Raw genomic sequence first — 20,326 nt, forward strand, 5'->3', positions numbered from 1 at the left:
CTTCATATGAGTAGTTACAGGTCCTGGGGAATGTTACTGGTGAGATGCTACATGATCTGCATAGTCTAGTTTTCAGATGATTGCTTCACAGTGATTCCGGTCTTCAATATTATGTGTTTTTCAGTCTTCGTTGTACCCCAGCTTGTGTTCTGCTCAGTCAGCCGCCCCTCCCTCTCCCAACCTTCCCCACCAATTGTTTTTCTAGGTGACATTCAAATCCCCATATGAACTCTGTGCAAGGTGCTTTGACTGAAACAGGCAGACAGCCATGTACCATATTGAGTAAACAATACACTTCGTCAGGGAGACATGTGTGCATTCTTCTGTTTGAATCTGAGCTTTGAAGTGGTGCCACCTCTGTTATTATTTGGATTTCTGGAGACAGAATCACTAAGGTGTATAAATGGGTTACCAATGTGTCATTTTCTGTTCTCCATTGACAGATTAAAGGAATACGAAGTATCATTCTGGGTGATGATTCCATCTAAGGAAGCAGAATTTGCATACTCCTTTTGAACAGAGAGCCACAAAAAAGTATACAAGTTGTGCTGGGTGTTAAAACATTATATTAATGGTGGTCTCTATAGTAATAGGTTAGATACAAGTATCGGGGAGTACAAAAACCTTCCATGGATCAGAAGGGCAGAACACCCTTTAGGTTGCCATACTTTATCCCGAGAAAATCTGACCTTTTTTGTACTTTGTTCTTGTTCCTTTAAGTTGGGATGGTTTCTAGTTCACGACTAGCATCCAAGGACAGAACCATTGCCACCTTTTTCGCCTGATACTGTACTTGCTAGACTCTGGAATGCAGTAGTTTATTTAAGTTCAGAATAGTGATCATTAATGTGTTTATTGCTTGTGGGTGGTCTATGTATCAAACATTGTAAAGTATGTTGCTTATGTTCTCCCATCCCCATCTTTCAGCTGGTTTCCTCGCTAGGATTTTTGCAGGCCAACAGCTCATACCTTACTTATGTGTTTAATTGTTAGTATTTTGTTGTTGTTGTTATTATTATCCTTTATGGTGCCACAAGGGATCCGCAGCGGCTAATTTCAGAGTGCATAAACTAATAAGCCACACAATGACTTACATTTGAACTCAATAGAGGACAGGTTCAGGGTAGATAGCCATAGCTGCATCAGCAGAGGACACTGGAATAAGTAACAGCATGGCAGAAACCTGCAGAATTTGGTGCCATCAAAGATGATTTCAGTAAGAGGAGAAAAAGCACATGAGGGAAGAGGGCCCTGCTCGTGGGAGCTCACATTATCGGTTATTCTCCACTGGGACTGGGACTATGGGGTTGGAATGAAAAGTGATGGTGTTGCTGTAACAACCATTACTAATCTAGCTATCCTGTTCTCTTTTGCATCCTAAAAAAAATATAGAATTTGATGGGTTGCTAAGGGTTACACCTTTATTTTTAGAAACTTTAGTAAATCTACTCCTATAATCAGTTCGGGATTTTGTGGGATGTGCTTTTGATTAGGTGATCAATAGACTAATATAATGCCAAATAAACGTCAGTAAATTGCAGCATGGTTTCAAAGCTATTTGGGCTTATTTTACTAACAAGGTATATTCTTGTTCTCACACATTGCTAACCTTTAATTGTGCTTCCACCAATCCACTCCTATATTTCCTTTTTCAAACACGTCAGGAGGTTGGAGCTACAAGTCATAACACATAATGGCACTTCTATCTATCTCTATCTATCTATCTATCTATCTACCCTCTAATGTCATACAAGTTTTGGTATTTGATTAGTTATCTCACAGATGCTTTGCCTGTGCTTTATCATTTCAGCATCTCCTTTATTGCTTTTTGCCAACCGCCGAGATGTCAGATTGGTTGATGCAGGTGGAGCAAAATTGGAGTCAACGGTTGTAGTAAGCGGCTTGGAAGACGCAGCTGCAGTGGACTTCTTTTACCATCAAGGACTCATTTACTGGACAGACGTTAGCGAAGAATCAATAAAGGAAATATCTTATAACCATAGTGGGAGCTCCCAGCGTGTAATTATTTCTGGCTTGGTGTCCCCAGATGGCCTGGCTTGTGACTGGATTGGGAAAAAACTTTATTGGACGGACTCTGAAACCAATCGGATAGAGGTTGCTAACCTCAATGGCACATACAGGAAAGTTCTCTTTTGGCAAGATCTGGATCAACCCAGGGCCATAGCGTTGGATCCTGCTCATGGGTACGTTCCGTTCCTTTATGCATAGGTTTTCTTTTTCGGTATTCTGACCATATGATGAGCACAGTGCATGTGGGTCATTCCATGTAGTTTGCATTGCATTTCATGTTGAGATTTAGAGGTTTAAATGCACCACACACAAAATGGAGCTAAAAGTTAAAAAATTTTAAATAACAATTATATGGTCCTCCGAACCCCCAACAGGGCACGTTTTCCAGGTCACCCGGCAGGAGCTCTTGTTTTTCACTGACACATATTAAAGATCCCACAGGTGGAGCTAATTATTTCACCCGTGATCCTGTGTGGAGACCTGGAAAACGTGCACTATTGGGGGGGGGGGGGGGTCCTGAAGACCGAGGTTGAGAACCACTGGCTTAGTAGCTAAATAAAGGTACACTTTTATCAGTTTACATTTTATTGATTATATGCATGACTCCTGCTACAACAGATTGAGGAACTGATTGGATGTATATTTATTTAAAACTGCTTTGCTAATTATTTTTACAATATGATATGTTATGCTGTACACATGTAAGTCCCTAAACTTATGATTGACACACAAATAATACATTTACCAAACTATACCTAAAATCAATTTGGACATGTGACTCATGATAGATACATGTGTGATTATCTATGAAGATATATAAAATGTTTTGGGCATTATCCAGTTACTTGCGATCAGGTTATTGCATTGCCCAGGTGGTGCACAACAGTTCTTCTCTTTTTTTTTTTTTTCTTCATTTGACCATTCTTGGATAATTATGTACAGTACATACAATATACATCCATTGCTTAAAAAATAGGAATTATTAGGATCTTTCCTGTAACTCAAGCTCATACACACTAGACCATTTACTTTGAACTTTCCCGTGTCCTGGACAAACAATATTGTGCATACACATTGAACAATATGATGAATGATCTAGCTAGAGTCTAGTAATATTCAGATGTTTCTTTTTGTACAGACTACAGAAACCCTCGTTAACACCTTGCGGGATCGCGGATGGTTAATCGTTCATTGCATAAAAACTGACCGATATTTTGAACGATATCGTTCAGATGGGCCAACATGAACGACTTTGTCAAAAAATCACTCGGTGTATGCACCTTTTAGAATTATTTATTATTCAGTCCTGTTGTGCAAAATAATTTCAATGTCAATAGGAATGCTGACAGCACGGTTTATCCCAGGGCTGGGCAATTGCGGCCCTACAGATGTTGATGAACTACACATCCCAGCATGCCTTGCATCAGTTTCAGCATGGCCACATAGCAAAACTAATGCAAAGCATCCTGGGATGTGTAGTTCATCAACATCTGGAGGGCCGCAATTGCCCAGCCCTGGTCTATCCAATCCATATTGTTGTATATTATTGTAGTATTGTTCCCTGCCTTCAGGGAATTTAGTGGGTAGGCTGCCAAAGAATAGTTTCACATTAACAATATAGTAGCGCAAATTGGAATATTGGCGATATATAAAATAATGTATGTATGCAATATCCAAATATCTGTTCTCCAAATTATTCCTAAAACCATACATTCCAGAAAGTGGGGGGGGGAAAGAATTTCTTGCTAAAAGCAGTACTGGGGACATCTGTAAAAGCACCACTGAGGGCATGATATGTAACTGCCACTAAATATGTACAAGAGAAGGATTGCTTGGTATTTAATTTTACTACCTGAGATAGTACACAAACTTTGTTTCATATTTCGAAACCTTGTTTTATGCACAAATAAAATATATTTGTGTGTTTGTACAACATAAATGCAACATACCTCAAGATACATAATTGAAATTTTAAAAATATTCTGAAATACGAAATAATCCCTTATCCAAAATGCTCAGGACCAGAAGAATTTTGGATAAGGGATACTCAACCTGTATATAGAGAGATGTGTTTCTATTTCCTTAAGAAATTACTGTAAAATGTATGTTTATTTAAGGTATTAATCCACGTACAAGCGTATTCCTAAAAGGACTAGTATGTTTAAGGACTCTCAGCAGAGGTGTGCTAGGTCGACTGAGGAGACAGGTGACATAGCATTAATTCTTACCTTAAAGACTGTTCCCTGGCGGTATATCGCGGACCTCCAGTGATCGGTGCAGCTCGGCGTGAGAGGAGGCACTGGTCAGCCGGGAGGCGTGACCCTGTCAGGTGGCCGGTCCCAGAGGTGCGCTGAAGACGAGGCTGAGCAGCCCCCAGAGTGGTGTTCCATTATTTGGGCGTGGCTCAAACAAGGTGGGCAGCAGCGGAGGCACAGTCACTAAGTAGCAGCTGGGCACGGCCAGGTACAGAGCACAAGAGCGCATCGTCAAAAGTTCATTGGATACAAATTATATTCTTCAATTTGCAACAACTTTGCTAAATAGGACACACCAAAGGTTCTAAAAAGTAAAAAGCAGCAAGACCCCTTATACAGCAAAGGTTTAGACACCTTTTATCACTCAAATTACCTGCAGGGAATGGCGAGAGGATGGAGACGAAGCTTTTAAATAAATTCCTGCAAACCAAGAATAGAACCAATTACAAAGTGTATGGTTGAAATGCAAGGAACAGTTGTTGCAGCAACCGTAATTTATTTTAGCTTTAACAAATCTACACTGAGGAAGGACAGTTACAAGCTTAAAAACGAAAACCTACAAATTTACTATTGTATTTATGTTCTCTGATGATATATTCTTACACCTACATTACCATAAGAAAAATAGTGTGTAAGGGGAATAAATCATTTCTGGTTTATCAAAGGAAGAAGTGTTCTTGCAGTAAAATTGTAAGAAGTGCTGTGAAGTGTAATGTTAACTTAAATTAACTGTAGAAACATTGTATTATACCAACAAATTATTGTATTGTTTTAGTAAACTCTGTTTAACTTTACCTGAATAAAATAGGAAAAGTGTAGACTATACTTACGTGGTCACTGCTTCACCAGGTGAATTGGAGTATTAAAACCACGTCAAGGTTTTTTTTTTTGTCCTCATTAGTGTTTTTAAATGCTGTAGTTTGTAGGTTTAAGGTGTTAGTGGGGTTTTACTTCGCCCAAAGCATTGGCATTTTTTGACTTGTCCTTTATCTGTAAAGCCCCGTACACAACACAATTGGTCTCTGATGAAAATGAGACACACTGCTGGGGGAAGCAGCCTGCGACCATTGTAGTGTTCATTCTAGCACCCGCCATCTTTGAAAACCCATGCAGTTCCTGTTCCCTGCCTGGGGTGTCGCTGTCTGCTGTTGTGTTTCTAGCACAGGTATTGTTTGCAGATCAGTGCTGATATACAGGCCATGCTGTGCTAGAAGCACCATAGCAGACAGTGACACCTCAGGCAGGGAAGAGGAACTGCATGGGTTTTCAAAGTTAGCGGGTGCTAGAATGTACACTACCACTGTTGTCCTGTTCCAGCTGAAATCCCCCCCCTGTGTACGGGGCTTTAGGGTTCTAATATATGGTCTGTCTTCAGAGACCACAATTTTCTTACCTTGCGATCTGCTGGCATTGCCACATTTACTTAGGCCTGCATATTGTGGAGTACTATAGGCTCTGGATACATTTCATGAGGTTGTATGAAGTGGAAAATGGCTATTCTGGGCAGTACGGATGGTGTAATGGTTAGCATTACTGCCTCACAGTGCTGAGGTCATGGGTTCTATTCCCACTATGGCTCGAACTGTGCGGAGTTTGTATATTCTCCCTGTACTTGCATGGGTTTCCTCCAGGAATGTCTGTGTGCGTGTATGTATGTATGTATGTATGTATGTATGTATGTGTGTGTGTGTATGTATGTGGAAGGGAATATAGATTGTAAGCTCCACTGGGGCAGGTACTGATGTGAATGTTCAAATATTCTCTGTAAAGCGCTGTGGAATATGTATGCGCTATAAAACAAACTGATAATAATGTTTGACCATTGAATTCGTGTTTGCTTTTTTAAAATTGTTCTTTAACTTCAGACTAGTATTCTGACCAGTTTCTGCTCCACCGGTATCGCTCACGTCCTAGGGCTGGTTAGAAACCTAGCAGAGCCAGTGTTGGCTCTGCTAGGTCTTTGCTTGGTCTCTGCTTGGTCTTTGTTGTAGGAACTGTATAGAGCAGGCATGTCCAAACTATGGCCCTCCAGCTGTTGTGAAACTACAAGTACCCATCATGCCTTGCAACAGTTTTGCTATTACAGAATGGTAAAACTATGGCAAGGCATGCAGGGATGTGTAGTTTCACAACAGCTGGAGGGCCACAGTTTAAACATGCCTGGTATAGATAGTATATAGAAACATAGAATTTGACGGCAGATAAGAACCACTTGGCCCATCTAGTCTGCCCCTTTTTTTAAACATGTTACCTCAAACCATATTTGATCCTTATTTTTTTGTAAGGCTATCAATATGCTTATCCCAAGCATGTTTAAATTGTACTACTGTATTTGCGTCTACCACCTCTGTTGGGAGGCTATTCCACTTATCTACTACTCTTTCTGTGAAAAAATTCTTCCTCGCACTTCCCCTGAATCTTCCTCCCTCTAGTTTCAGTGCATGTCCTCGTGTTCTGTTGCTCCTCTTCCTGTGAAGAATGTCTCCCACCTGTACCTTGTTAAAGCCCTTGATATATTTGAAAGTTTCTATCATGTCCCCCCTTTCCCTTCTCTGCTCTAAAGTATACATATTAAGATCTTTTAGTCTTTCCTGGTGCGTTTTGTGATGTAGGCCATGCACCATTTTAGTTGCTCTTCTTTGTACAGTCTCTAATGTATTTATATCCTTCTGGAGATATGGCCTCCAGAACTGAACACAATACTCTAGGTGAGGTCGTACCAATGACCTATACAGTGGCATTATTACTTCTTTCTTTCTACTGCTGATACCTCTCCCTATGCAACCAAGCATCTGACTTGCCTTCTTCATTGCTTTGTTACATTGCCTACCTGCTTTTAAGTCCCCTGAAATAGTGACACCTAGATCCCTCCTCTTCCTCAGTAGTTTCCATTATAGTGCCATTTATACTATATTGAGTCTTTGGATTTCTGAGACCCAAGTGCATGATTTTGCATTTTTTGGCATTAAACTGTAGTTGCCATGCTCTTGACCATTCCTCTAATCTGCCTAGATCCTCAATCATTTGTTTTACCCCTCCTGGTGTGTCTACCCTGTTGCATACCTTTGTGTCATCTGCAAAAAGGCACATTTTACCCTCAATTCCATTTGCAATATCACCAATAAAGATATTAAAAAGCACCGGTCCAAGTACAGATCCCTGGGGTACTCCACTTGTAACCTTTCCCTCCTTTGACTGTACTCCGTTTACTACAACTCTCTGTTTTCTGTCCTGCAACCACGTAATATATAATATATAATACTGACCGTTTTAATCTACATGGGCTTAAGTCATATAGTTATTTTTCAAGACCGTAAAGTGACTGGCCTAAAGCAAACATTCGTTTTGCTGAAGTTTTAATGATCCTCCAGCTAAAGGAACTGGCATTCACTGTTGCAGCATCTGTCTGTATGGAAAAGGGCAGACTGAATTCCTTGGCTGCCTGGCTCAGGGAAGGTTAAGTTATCCCTAAATACTCCTGACAGAACTGCTCTGAAGTATACACCATCTTGCTTTGAGACTGTTGACATTGCATTTTGGCTCAGAAGAGTGGAACATATGCCAGTGAGTGGCGGTCTCTATTTTAAGCTTAACCACTGTTTAAACTACCGGGTCCCCTACCCTTTGCACAAAAATGATTACATGGAGAGTATGCATGTTCTACTGCCAGAATCTGTGCCAGTTCCTACAAATGCTAGTTTTCACACAGATTTCATCATTTAATGAGACCCCAAATTGTGTGCAATGTGGTCTAGTCAAAATAATGTATTCCCCTCCTACAAACGCCTATCCAGAGACCGTCCCAATTCATCTGGAAAGGCCGAATGTTTGCTGTTGGACATATTCTGAAGCTGCATTTTCAGTCTGTTTAATATCTCTATATAAAATACGTGTGTGTGTGTGTGTGTGTAAAATATATATGAGTGTGTGTGTGTGTGTAAAATATATATGTGTGTGTGTATATGTATGTTATAGTATGTCAGTGCAGGCTATATATGGTTATAAAATTAAAGAACAATGTGGTTCATTTTGGTGAATATGTGGAACCGATGTTTGATCCTTGCACATAATTGGTTACTCAGGACTTCTGTGAGAGCGCCCTCACCGACCTGCACTGTCGGTGTGGCACTCGCACGAGGGGGGGCAGTGGCAGTACTCCGACATGGGAACACCCAGAGTTTCATGGGCGTTCCCATGTAAATCCGGCAGTGTGCTGGGGTTGGGTGGCTGATGTCACATGATGTCTGTCGCCCACCTTATCTTCGTGTTGGAGCCCGCAAATATAAGTTATTCTCCACTGACTTGTATTTGCTAGACCAGGAGAAATCATTCAATGGTCGCTGAGCATTTTAAAGGGCAAAATGCGCCCTGCCCCTCCAGCAGCGCCCCGCAAAAGAGCCTGCTGTCTGACTAATGGTGTGCCTGGGGAAGCTCCAGGCACCGCAATCTTGGCGGAGCTAGGCTTCCCCGGCAGCTCACAGACTTCGGCGGTGCCCCCTTGTTCGACGGAGGAAGCCCGGGCACGCCTCCTTTAGTGACGCGGCGGCCCAGGCATGCCTACAACGATGACGTCGGCGGGCCCGGTCCGCCCCCATTGCGCTGCCCTCGTGCAACGGCACCCTGCCCCCTAGGAAACAATAGTTCTTATAGCAAAGTTGAGACAGGAGGGCATAAAATTGTGGCCTTACCTGGATGACCTATTGATCGTGGCAGGATAAAAGAGTGTTGTGAGGGATCACACGGCAAAAGTTCTACAATATCTAAAAGGACACAGGTGGCTTATAAATGTAAACAAGTCACTTGATGCCGACACAGGATATACAATATCTAGGAGTATTGATAAATACTCGCAGCATGAGAGTAGCATTAACCGCAGCAAGAAAAGCAAAACTGCTCCAGCAGATGAGAATGATGCAGAAAAGGTCAGTGGTGTCGTCTCAGGATTGTAAGAAGACGCTAGGACTGATTGCAGCAGCCTTAGACACGTTACCTCTGGCGAGGTTCCACACAAGGAAACTTCAAGGCGGTTTCCTGTCTCAGTGGGACAAGGACAGCGAAAATCTTACCCAGAGGATCGTGCTAACGAAGTCTGCAAAACTAGATTTGGAATGGTGGTTGGATGGAGGTCGACTAGAAGGAGGAAGGCTGTTTGCGGCAGTGACGCAAGTCACGATAACTACGGATGCCAGCCAAATAGGCTAGGGAGGTACATGCCTTAAAGAAATAGTACAAGGAGAGTGGTCAACAGAATGGCAGATGGCACATTCAAACGTGGGAAATGAAGGCTGTAATTCTGGCATGTCATCATTTTCAAAACTGATTAAAAGACAAGGAGGTAATCCTAAAATCAGACCATCAGGCTGTGTAGTATCTTACATAAATCTGCAAGGTGGGACCAGAAGTCGACGTCTCATGAAAGTGACCACATACCTTTTTAAGCTTGGGGGAACATTGCGTACACAGCGTAGTGGCAGTATTCCTGGCAGGGAAGGACAATCAGCTGGCGGACGCGCTGAGCAGGAGAAGATGCCTTTTAAAGGTCGCTCAACGAAAAAGTCTTCAATATGCTAGTAGACAGATGGCAGCCACAGGTGGACCTTATGGCCACAGCCAGGAACAGCAAAGTGCCTGTATTTTTTTCAAGGTTCGAGGACAACAGGCGAAGCAGGTGGAAGCACTGATTGCAACGTGGGCCATGTCAAGAGCATATGTTTTTCCTCCAATACCGATTATTCCAAGGTTGCTGAGGAAGATCCAAAGAGAGAGCGGAGGTCAGAATAGTACTCACGTATTGGCCGCGATGGGCATGGTTTGCCACAGTGATGCAGATGGTAGTGGAAGGGCCATGGACGCTACCGTCAATACCCGATCTTCTAGTCCAAGGCCTGGTACATCAGCCGCAACCTCCAACATGGAAGCTGACAGCCTGGCTGTTGAAACCAAAACATTTAAGGATAAGGGGTTCAAAGATGTAGTAATTGGGACCCTACTTAAAGCAAGAAAACCATCAACCTCCTAATCCTATTATAGAGTGTGGAGGAAATATATATCTTGGTGTAAAAGAAGGTCAACAAGTTCCACAAGAGGTATCCTCCGTACTAAGTTTTCTGCAGACAGGATTACAGATGGGTCTGTCTCTGAGTACTTTGAAAGTCCAAGTGTCCGCTTTGGGAGACATGTTAGATTGGAATCTGGCAGAAAACCGTTATGTGCGCAGGTTTATTCAAGCAGCTAAGAGAATAAGGCCCAGGTTTCAGTCACCTCTGGCACCTTGGGACTTGAATTTAGTTTTAGGCGTGCTGATGGAAGCGCCATTTGAACCCCTTCAAGAGGTCACGCTAAGGATTCTGTCATGGAAGGTCATATTTTTGGTGGCGATAACCTCTGCCAGAAGAGTGTCAGTTACAGGCACTGTATTCAGAAGAACCTTTTTTTTTTATTTGTTTGAGGATAAAGCGGTGCCGCGCACCAACCCTCAATTTTTACCAAAAGTGGTATCGGAATTCCACATGAATCGGGAAGTTATCTTACATCTCTGTGTACCAACCAATCGAATACGAAGGAAGAAAACTTACACAAATTGGACATAGTAAGGGCTCCTAAAATTTATGTTCAGCAGACAAGAGGTATTCAGAAATCTAAAAGCCTGTTTATATTAACAGAGGGCAGAAATAAGGGCATCAAAGGCCACGTTGGCAAGATGGATCAAGGCCTGCATTTGCAAAGCATATTACTGAGACAAAAGGAGCCACCAGTGGGAGTGAAGACTCATTCCACAAGGGCGGTGGCATCATCTTGGGCGGAGAGAGGATCTGCCTCGGTATTGGAATTATGTAAGGGGGCAGGTTGGTCGTCAAAACATACCTTTTACAAGGCATTATCGAATTGATGTGATGTCTTCATCTGACGCTAAGTTCGGGAGGAACGTTCTTAGTGTGGTGATATGGAAAAAGAAAAGGAGAATTGAGAAGTTAAAAAAGGAGAATATATCCGTTTTTTTAAGTTTGGAGCCAAGAGTGATCTGAACTCTGGTTTGTGAGTATAACCCACCCAAATGATCAACTGCTAGGGTATGACCCATAGGTCATGGCTGCCATGGGGAGGTAGAGAAAATATCAGATTATTACCTGGTAATATGCTTTCCTCTACTCCACCATGGCAGCATATATTCCCTACCCTTGTTGTGTAATTGAGTCAATGTGTTATGTGGATTACTGATGTTTGTTTTGAAGCTGGAGAATACAAAGACCCTGGATACAGGAGGAGGTACCTTCTTATAGGGCAGGGGTGGGCAATAATTTCAGCTGGGGGACCGCTTAACACTTCCAGTAAATGTTCGAGGGCCGAGCTCAGGAAAAGTGGGTGTGGCCATGCAAAATAGGGTGTGGTCACATAAATAGGTGGTCTCTTTGAGTGTAGTGTACCACACAATATACCACTTATGAACATTATGCAACACAATAGTAGACCCCTTTATACTTGCCCCTTACACATTATGCCAGGGCTCGACAAATTTCTTTAAAATCTAGGAGCCAGGATGAAAAGGTAGGAGCCAGACAAACTAAAAATAGGGACAGTGCATGCCGAAGGCACACACCATAAATTTACACATGCCATAATGCCCATTTCATATACCGCATGCCGTAATGTCCAGTACCCATTATACCAAACATTGTAATGCTCATTACACATTATGCCACACACTATAATGCCTATTACATACCACATGCCATAATTACATATGTCACATAAGTTTTGCTTACCTACATGCTTGTTGCTATGGGTTTTATGCTGGATGCCAGGGGTTAATATGCTCATTGCCAGTGGGGTCACATGCTCTGCCAGGGGTAAAAGCTTGTTTCTATGGAGCTAACCTGCTCTGCAATGCCACACCCAGTACTAATTATATTGAGGGGGGGGCAGGGTTCCCTAGCAAACTGCCGCACTGAGGGGGTCGACAGGGGCAGGAGCATTAAAGCACTGCAGGAGGGTGGCTGGAGATTCAGCAGACTAGACTAGAGCCAGGGCTTCCCAATACTGAGGCCAAAGATTTACTGATAGGTATACACAGCTACAGAGCAGGGGCAAAATTAAAAAAACAGGCTGCCGCACACAGTTATACTCACTGCCGCTCTGGGGGTGACATGCTGCAGGCATAACACAGGTATCACAGCAGGAGGGTGGCTAGAACCGCGCTGACATCCGCGGCTTCCCGGCAACTGACAGGCATGTGGCAGGCCCCAGTTTTCAGAGTGGAGTGGTGATGCGGGGGTCCGGATCTCAGACATGCTGCAGGGGGAGTCACACGGCTGCCAAAACCGAACTGCGTCCGCCCCGAATAGAATTACTGGGAGTGTGGGTGGGGATGAGGTCATGCGGCGGCCGCACTAACCAATGGCAGGGAGGTGGCTACCGCGTCCCGTCCCATGCTCCCAGTAATGCTGTGCGCGGCAGGCACAGTTGGGCATTGACAGTGGCGGCAGCAGTAGTAATGTAAAAATATAAGTGCCAGTTAAATGACAAGCGTCTCTAGTCGGGCTGCTTGTCATAGTAATAGATGCGGCGGGCCAGACCTAAGCGTCTCGTGGGCCGCCTGTTGCCCACCTCTGTTATAGGGGATGGTGTCTTTCTTTCCCTTTCCGGAACACTACCGCTCTACATTATATCTTTGATAATTCACGATCAGGAAAGGTACAAAAAGACTGGAGAATAGCAGAGGTAGTGCCATTATTCAAAAAAGGAGGATCCCGCTAATTACAGACCTGTTAGTTTAACATCAATAGTGGGTAAACTATTTGAAGGACTTTTAAGAGATGGTATCCAGGAATATTAAGACCTTCATAGTTTACTCCAGTAATAACCAGCATGGGTTCGTGAAAAATCATTCATGCCAAACTAATCTACTTGGTTTCTATGAAGAGGTTAGCAAAAACCTTGATAATGGAAATGCTGTAGATGTGATTTTCCTAGATTTTGCTAAAGCCTTCGACACCGTACCACACAAGAGGTTGATAAATAAAATAGAGGACCTGGGATTAGAGGCAAATATCTGTAGATGGGTAGGGAACTGGCTGTGTAACCGAGAACAAAGTACTGGTCTCATATTTAAAACAGCACTGTTCATGACCACTCTAAGTGGAGTGCCACAGGGTTCGGTTCTAGGGCCCATTTTATTTAAAATTTTTTATTAACGATATTGGGATGGGGTTACTCAGCAATGTATCCATCTTTGCGGATGATACAAAACTGAGCAGAGTTATTAAATCAATCTACTGTAGATGAGTGGGCAAAAAAGTGGAAGATGAGGTTCAACGTGGACAAGTGCAAGGTCATGCACCTTGGGAGACATAACCAGTGTGCTAGTTATAACCTAAGCGGGATGAATTGGGTAATTCAGTACTCGGAAAGGATCTAGGAGTCCAAATAGACAACAAACTAGGGTGTAGTGCTCAATGTAATATAGCAACAAAAAAGGCCAACAAAACTCTAGCATGTTTTAAAAGGGGCATGGAAACTAGGGAGTCAAAAGTAATTATGCCTCTGGGACTATTTACACTAGAGAAGAGATGTTTAAGGGGGGACATGCTCAATATTATTTATTTTTATTTATTTATTAACAGTTTCTTATATAGCGCAGCATATTCCGTTGCGCTTTACAATAGCAGACAGTGAAACAACAAAACAGGGTATTTACAGACAGTCAAAATGTAGGAGGGCCCTGCTCGCAAGCTTACAATCTATAGGGAAATAGGCATTGATACATAAGTATAGATACTGTATTCTTTATTGCATCTATTCCACCAGAACGCAAGGTTCTATGACTGGTTCTGGAATTTGGGGCCAATATAAGGAACTGTTAAACACCCTTTTTTCTGCTAGACAGGAATCTAGGGCACGAGTTTAGATTAGGAGAAAACATTTCTTTACAGTCAGAACAGTCAAACTTTGGAACGCTCTTCCTGGAGAAGTGGTGTCGGCAGACACTATAAATACGTTTAAAATAAGGTTGGATAAACCATTTATTGGTTAAAAACATCCACGGGTATGAATAAGTAATATAATCTGTCTTTAAAATATCGGAACATACTATATAACAAGGGATAAGCTATTATGAACCTAGGTTGAACTAGATGGAGGCAAGTCTTTATCCAGCCTCACCTACTATGTAACTACCCAGAGGGGAGGAACCCATAGGTTATGGCTGCCATGATGGAGTAGTGGAAAGCATATTACCAGGTAATAATCTGATATTTACCCTGGCTGCCCTCAAGAACATAGGGGTGTAGGTTCTTGGCCTTGCATCTCTGTACTTGCTGTGTCAACTCTTGCCAACTGTCTTGGCCTCTACCACCTATCCCAGTGATGGCTAACCTTGACACCAGCTGTTGCTGGACTACACATTCCATCATGCCGTGCTACAGTTTTACTATTTGACCATGCTGTGGTAGGGCATGAAATACCGCCTATTGGCACATGTCGACTCAACAAAACAAGTGAAAAATCCCTTGTTCACTTTTCGACTCTCAACCTTCCTCATGTCGACCTAATGCTTGTGTCGACCTACCTGCATGTTGACTTCGTCATGTTGACCTTATGCTTGTAGACTTAGTGACCATATGCCTTTCTCACAGCGACAGGAGCTGCAAGGTAAAGTCTGATGGGGTTTAACGTGCAAACCCCCTTTAAAGACTTTCACTTTAAATTCTGTTTGCCAACCACCACCCTATGTAATCTTGTTAAAATAGAACCTTTTTAACATTGTATATTACTTCCCATACACAGGAAGTCTCACATGGTCCTTTACTAGCACATTATTACATTTGATTAGTTTCAGCACAAACTATATTATACGCAAAGTTGGAATGACAACACACAGTGGCTTCTGGGAAATATTTACCTTCAGAGCCATGCGGTTAGATCCAAACTTTCTCTTCTATCTTCTCACACACTTTACGATCATTGGTCATTGAAATATGCCTGTGGTGTTTTGGAAAACAATTGAAGGTTTGTGTGAGCAGATGATCTCATAGGTGTGTATTATCTGCAGGGCACTCAGTGTACCTCTTTCCCACATAATAATAATAATAATGCTTTAAATTGTGAAACTGTTAGTAAACATTGTTCCACAGCCATCGCTGTTGCCCTGTATATCTTCACATGACACCATCCTTCCTTCTCCCTCTTGCACTTTTGTTGCTGTAACAAAACCATTACTGTTACAGTACCTTTCTCAGCATTTACTGTTTTTATTGGTCTGCTGTTGTGCAACATCAATTACTCCTTTAAGTAAATATTACATTTCATTAGCCGGTCCTTTTTTGTGTTTTGTATTGTCAGGGTTTGATTATATTGGGATTATCTTGTTGTCTGAAACAGGTGCTCGCCTAACCTCCGTCACCCATGTGTGTTCCTGAGTGGATTAATGTATACCGCCACTTACATAATGTGTTTTATTGTATTCCTCACACCGGTACAATGGGAAAATATACATTTGCTTGGAATAAGCCAGCAAAAGTTAGTGATGAGAAGTGCATGAAACCCCGTTAAGGTGTCAACCCAGTCTTCTGTACACCAAAAAATGATTTACTTTGTAGCTAGGGATACAAACCTCTAAGCTTCCCGAAGAAGCCAGAAGTTGGTTAATAGGTGTGAATGGAAAAGGTACATCTAGACTTTATTATGTATTTAGTGGTGTAGAAATCAGCGGCCTTTTTATATACGGTCTGGAAAACTCGGGGCTATATAAACAAAAAATAATGATGGAGCGTATAAATGTGTGTCAATGAAGTAGCAAAACGTGTGTACCTAAATATGTGGGGTTAATAGATCCTTAAGGGAAATAATGTGTGACTATATGAGAAAGATATCCCTAATAAAGTTTCAAAATTAAAACCAATGAGTTTGTTACAAAAAGTAAGGTGTTCTACAAAAAGTAAGGCTTATTATTGAGGGTTATTATTTCCAGTGGAAAAACTTACACTTAATACTAATGGTGATATTAGACATTAAAAAATGTTCCACACAATTTTTTCATTCAAGCCGAATGGGCTTACAGTACAGAGTTCAAATATCCATCGGGTCTCCATTCTTAACAGTTGGTTTCCTTTGTCGCCTCCACTGATGCTTGCTGGTACATGGTCCAATATAAGGCATCTTAAAAACGCAAGACTGTTATTATATCAACAATATGCCTTGCCACAAGCTGATCCGATGTTATTTTCAAAATTGCTGACTTGATGGCCGATCTGTGGAGTGCAATAGACTGAAACCTATATAATTTATTAAATGAAGCAATTGCTTCTCTGTACATCCAAATACATTTTATTTTTTTTTGCTATTGTCTTACGGTCTCATCTTATATATTTTTTTTTTCCTCCCCAGATACATGTATTGGACAGATTGGGGAGAGACCCCCAGGATTGAACGAGCTGGTATGGATGGCAGCACCCGTAAAATCATAGTGGACTCTGATATTTATTGGCCCAATGGGCTAACAATCGATTTAGAAGAACAGAAACTTTACTGGGCAGATGCAAAGCTGAGTTTTATTCACCGGGCCAATTTGGATGGTTCATTTAGGTATATATAAGTTTTTTTAAAGCTTTACACAGATTGCTCATTGTGTGTTATTGCTGGGCAATATTTCCGTTTGTCTCCAATTTTAAAGTAAATGATTCCAGTGCTGTCTGTTTTCCATGCTGTAATCACAATGCCACCATATACAGAATGCCACTGGAATCCCCCCTTCCTCTCCTACGTGATGTGGAAGGTGCCTAGAAGTGATATAGTTGGTGTTAGGTACTTTGAGTATGACGTGCAGCTGTCGAGTACCCAGATGTAAGATTGGGTAGAGACATAGATAGGTACAATTTAGAACTAGTTTTAGTATGGTACATGAATGGTGGAGAACTTATGGTTAGTTATGGGAATGAGCGAAGTGGCATTACTACTGTAAGAATATAACCCATCGGTCCTCAAACTGCGGCCCTCCAGATTTTGTGAAACTACAAATCCCAGCATGCCTTGCCACAGTTTTGCTATAAGGGATTGTTAAAACTGTGGCAAGGCATGCTGGGATTTGTAGTTTCACAACATCTGGAGGGCCGCAGTTTGAGGACCCATGATATAACCTATTGTACTGTTACCGCATAGGTAAAGGAGGACAGATTTATTATGACTTTGCATCAAGGGCTACAAACATGAAATGTGAGTGTTCTAATGGAATTGTATCTGGCACCGCTTTTGTTATACTGGTACTTGAGATAAATGTGAAAAATGGGTTTTTAGCCCAATGGTCCTAAACTGCAGTCCTCAAGGCACTTAAAGGGATACATTTACAAAGATGGGAGTTCTATTGGGATGAGATGTTGCCCATAGCAACCAACCAGATTATATTATCTTCTAGAGCTACCAACAGTTCACATTTTCCAGACAATCCAGCTGCTGCACAGGTGCACTCATTACTCAGTGACACATTTTAAAAGATCCACAGGTGGAGCTAATTACTTCACTTGTGATTCTGTGAGGAGATCTGGAAAACATTAACTGTTGGTAGCTCTCGAGGACTGGAGTTGGCTACCTCAGTTCTAGACTGTGCTAAATAAGTAGAATCTGGTTGCTATGGACAACATCCCATCTTTAATAGAATTACCATCTTAGTAAATTTACCCCTAAGAGTCCAGGCTTGAAGGCTATACCAGCTTAGGCATAGGTGACCTAATTTGAACCCCAGTCAGCTTGATTATACCATCTGTGCATAAGCAGGGATAGCCAAAAACCGGATTGTGTGCCTTGAGAACCACGGTCTAGCCTACACCCCAGTGCCAATGTTTTTACTTCAATATATATATTTTTTAAGTTCAGAAAGCTTATTGGCACTACAATATGCTTTTGTTTTATTTTTTTATTTTAAGAAATGTACTAAACTACATGAACAAAAGGAACAGCCATGCAATCTTCATAGTCCAACATTAGTAGCAGAGTGAGTCCTACCAAAGAGCTCAGTGACTCTGTTTTGACACTGACTTTTTGGAAAGGTTGAAAACTACGACAGTCAGTTCCTGCTCTGCTAGAGCTGCCTTTTCCAGCTGCACGGTTTGTGAAGTGGGAACATTTTAGCAGCAGTTGCAAAGCAGTAGTCCATACACGCTTGCCAAATGGTACGGGCCCAGTTTTGAAATTTAGGAGTAAAATTTACTAGTTCCAAGCAATAAACCATGCAAAATGCCATATGATCGTAGAACACACAATGCATTGGACACGGCATCAGCACAGACATGCTCTTAGGAGTGAAAAATCACACTTAACCATCTGGTAGACAAGTCTGGGTTGGGTGGATGTCTGGAAACTACTTCCTTGCTGGGTTTACACTGCTATCTGTAAAGTTTGGTGGTGAAGCAATAATAGTCCTCAATTACCCCCAACAGTACATGTTTTCCCATTCGCCACACAGAATCACAAGTGACATAATTAGCTCCACCTGTGGCTCTTTTAAAATGTGTCTGAATAATGACTGCACCTTCTGGGTGATCTGGAATACGTGTATTGTTGGGGGTACTCGAGGACCAGGGTTGGGATGGCAGGACCGTGACCCATGCATACATTGAGGTCCATCAACAAAATAGCTTGGGGTGTGAGAACCTGACTGATTGGCCTGCACAGAGCCATCACTTCAGCCCTTTTAAATACCTTTTTGAAATGGATTAAAATGATGACCTCAAGCCAAACTTCTCGTCAGATGTCTGTGCCATCACTAATGCTTTTATGGCTGAATGGAGACTGTTCCAGTAGCAATGGGGTGACAAAACCATGTTACCCATAGCTTTGAAATGAGATGTTCAATAAGCACATGGGTGTGATGTTCTGGTGTCCACATGCATTTGGCCCTGCAGTGTCTTTTTAACTCTGACATTTAAATGCTAAAACCAAGCTACCCCTGCTGAAAATATTGTACATGATATTAAAACCGTTTAATGAAGTTTTTAATTTTAGCACAGATGACTTGTAAACTTTTGTTTTAGGAAATGAAACCTTTATATTGGGAAAAGAATGGTTGGTGACCATTCAGTACAGACAGTAGTCGAAAGTGAAGCTGGGAATACTGTTCTATAAACAGTTAACCAGAGAGAGAGAGAGAGAGAGAGAGAGGGTGGGGTGATCTGGGAGGTGGTGGTATCACTGTACAGAGTCAAATGGTGACCCTTTCCCAGAGAGTTTTAACATGACTGTTTAGACTGCTTATGTGTGGAATTTCACAGGAATTTCCCCATTTAATTTATGAAAACATTGCTTTGCTGTCAGTAAACAGAAAGAAGGGGCAATTTATATATTTTTTTCTCTCTAAAACCAGAGCATCAAAAAGTCTATATAAACTGAGCAAAAACTACAGTGATTTTAGTTTTTGCCAGTCTAATGGTAAAATAATGTCCAATAAAACAATATAGGTAGAATCTATAATGTAAACTAATCTCAATAAAAGTGGTGACTGCTATTTTGCAATTCCTCCTTGAGGGGAAATTAGTTCTCCATAAACTACGCAGGAGGATGACTCCTAGTGGTCAAATAATTTATGAAGTGTGGCTAATTGTGTATTAGCAGGGCGCCCGGCTACGCTAAGCTGACAACGTACCTTTGGCTACAGTACGTTGTCAGCGTAGCCTAGCCGGACACCCTGCTAATATGTGTGTAGTGCTTTATACTTCACGTCCATCACTATCCCCGCAGCGATGTCCCCGGCGCCAGCGTTCCCCTCCTTCGGCACTCGCCTCCGCCATGACACTCCGGCGCCAGTGTTCCCCTCCTCCGGCACTCTCCTCATCCATGACACTCCGGCGGCAGCGTTCCCCTCCTCCAGCAGTCTCTCCCCAGCAATGTACGTAATTCAGCGTACTGCCGCTGGGGGAGCATCACATGGTTTCCTTGCTCCCCCCAGCGACACTACGCTAATTGTGTACATTTCTGGCGCCGAGGAGTGACTGCTGGAGGAGGGGAACGCTGCCGCCAGGGATACAGTTAACTGGGGGTATCATGGAGGAGGCGAG

At 42.2% G+C, this 20,326-nt stretch overlaps 1 protein-coding gene across 1 annotated transcript in view; it reads left to right on the forward strand.

Annotated features, from left to right (window-relative positions):
- The window catches only part of LRP5 (LDL receptor related protein 5), a 168,265-nt gene that overhangs the window by 34,750 nt on the left and 113,189 nt on the right, over positions 1-20,326 (forward strand). Inside the window, exons 2-3 of the mRNA XM_083164802.1 lie at positions 1,811-2,204; positions 16,668-16,865. Coding sequence (XP_083020928.1) covers positions 1,811-2,204; positions 16,668-16,865 — 592 coding nt within the window. The remainder of the gene's footprint in view (positions 1-1,810; positions 2,205-16,667; positions 16,866-20,326) is intronic.

The sequence above is a fragment of the Crinia signifera genome, chromosome 11 (genome assembly GCF_055691185.1).
Source record: "Crinia signifera chromosome 11, ASM5569118v1, whole genome shotgun sequence".
Taxonomy (NCBI): Eukaryota; Metazoa; Chordata; class Amphibia; order Anura; family Myobatrachidae; genus Crinia; species Crinia signifera.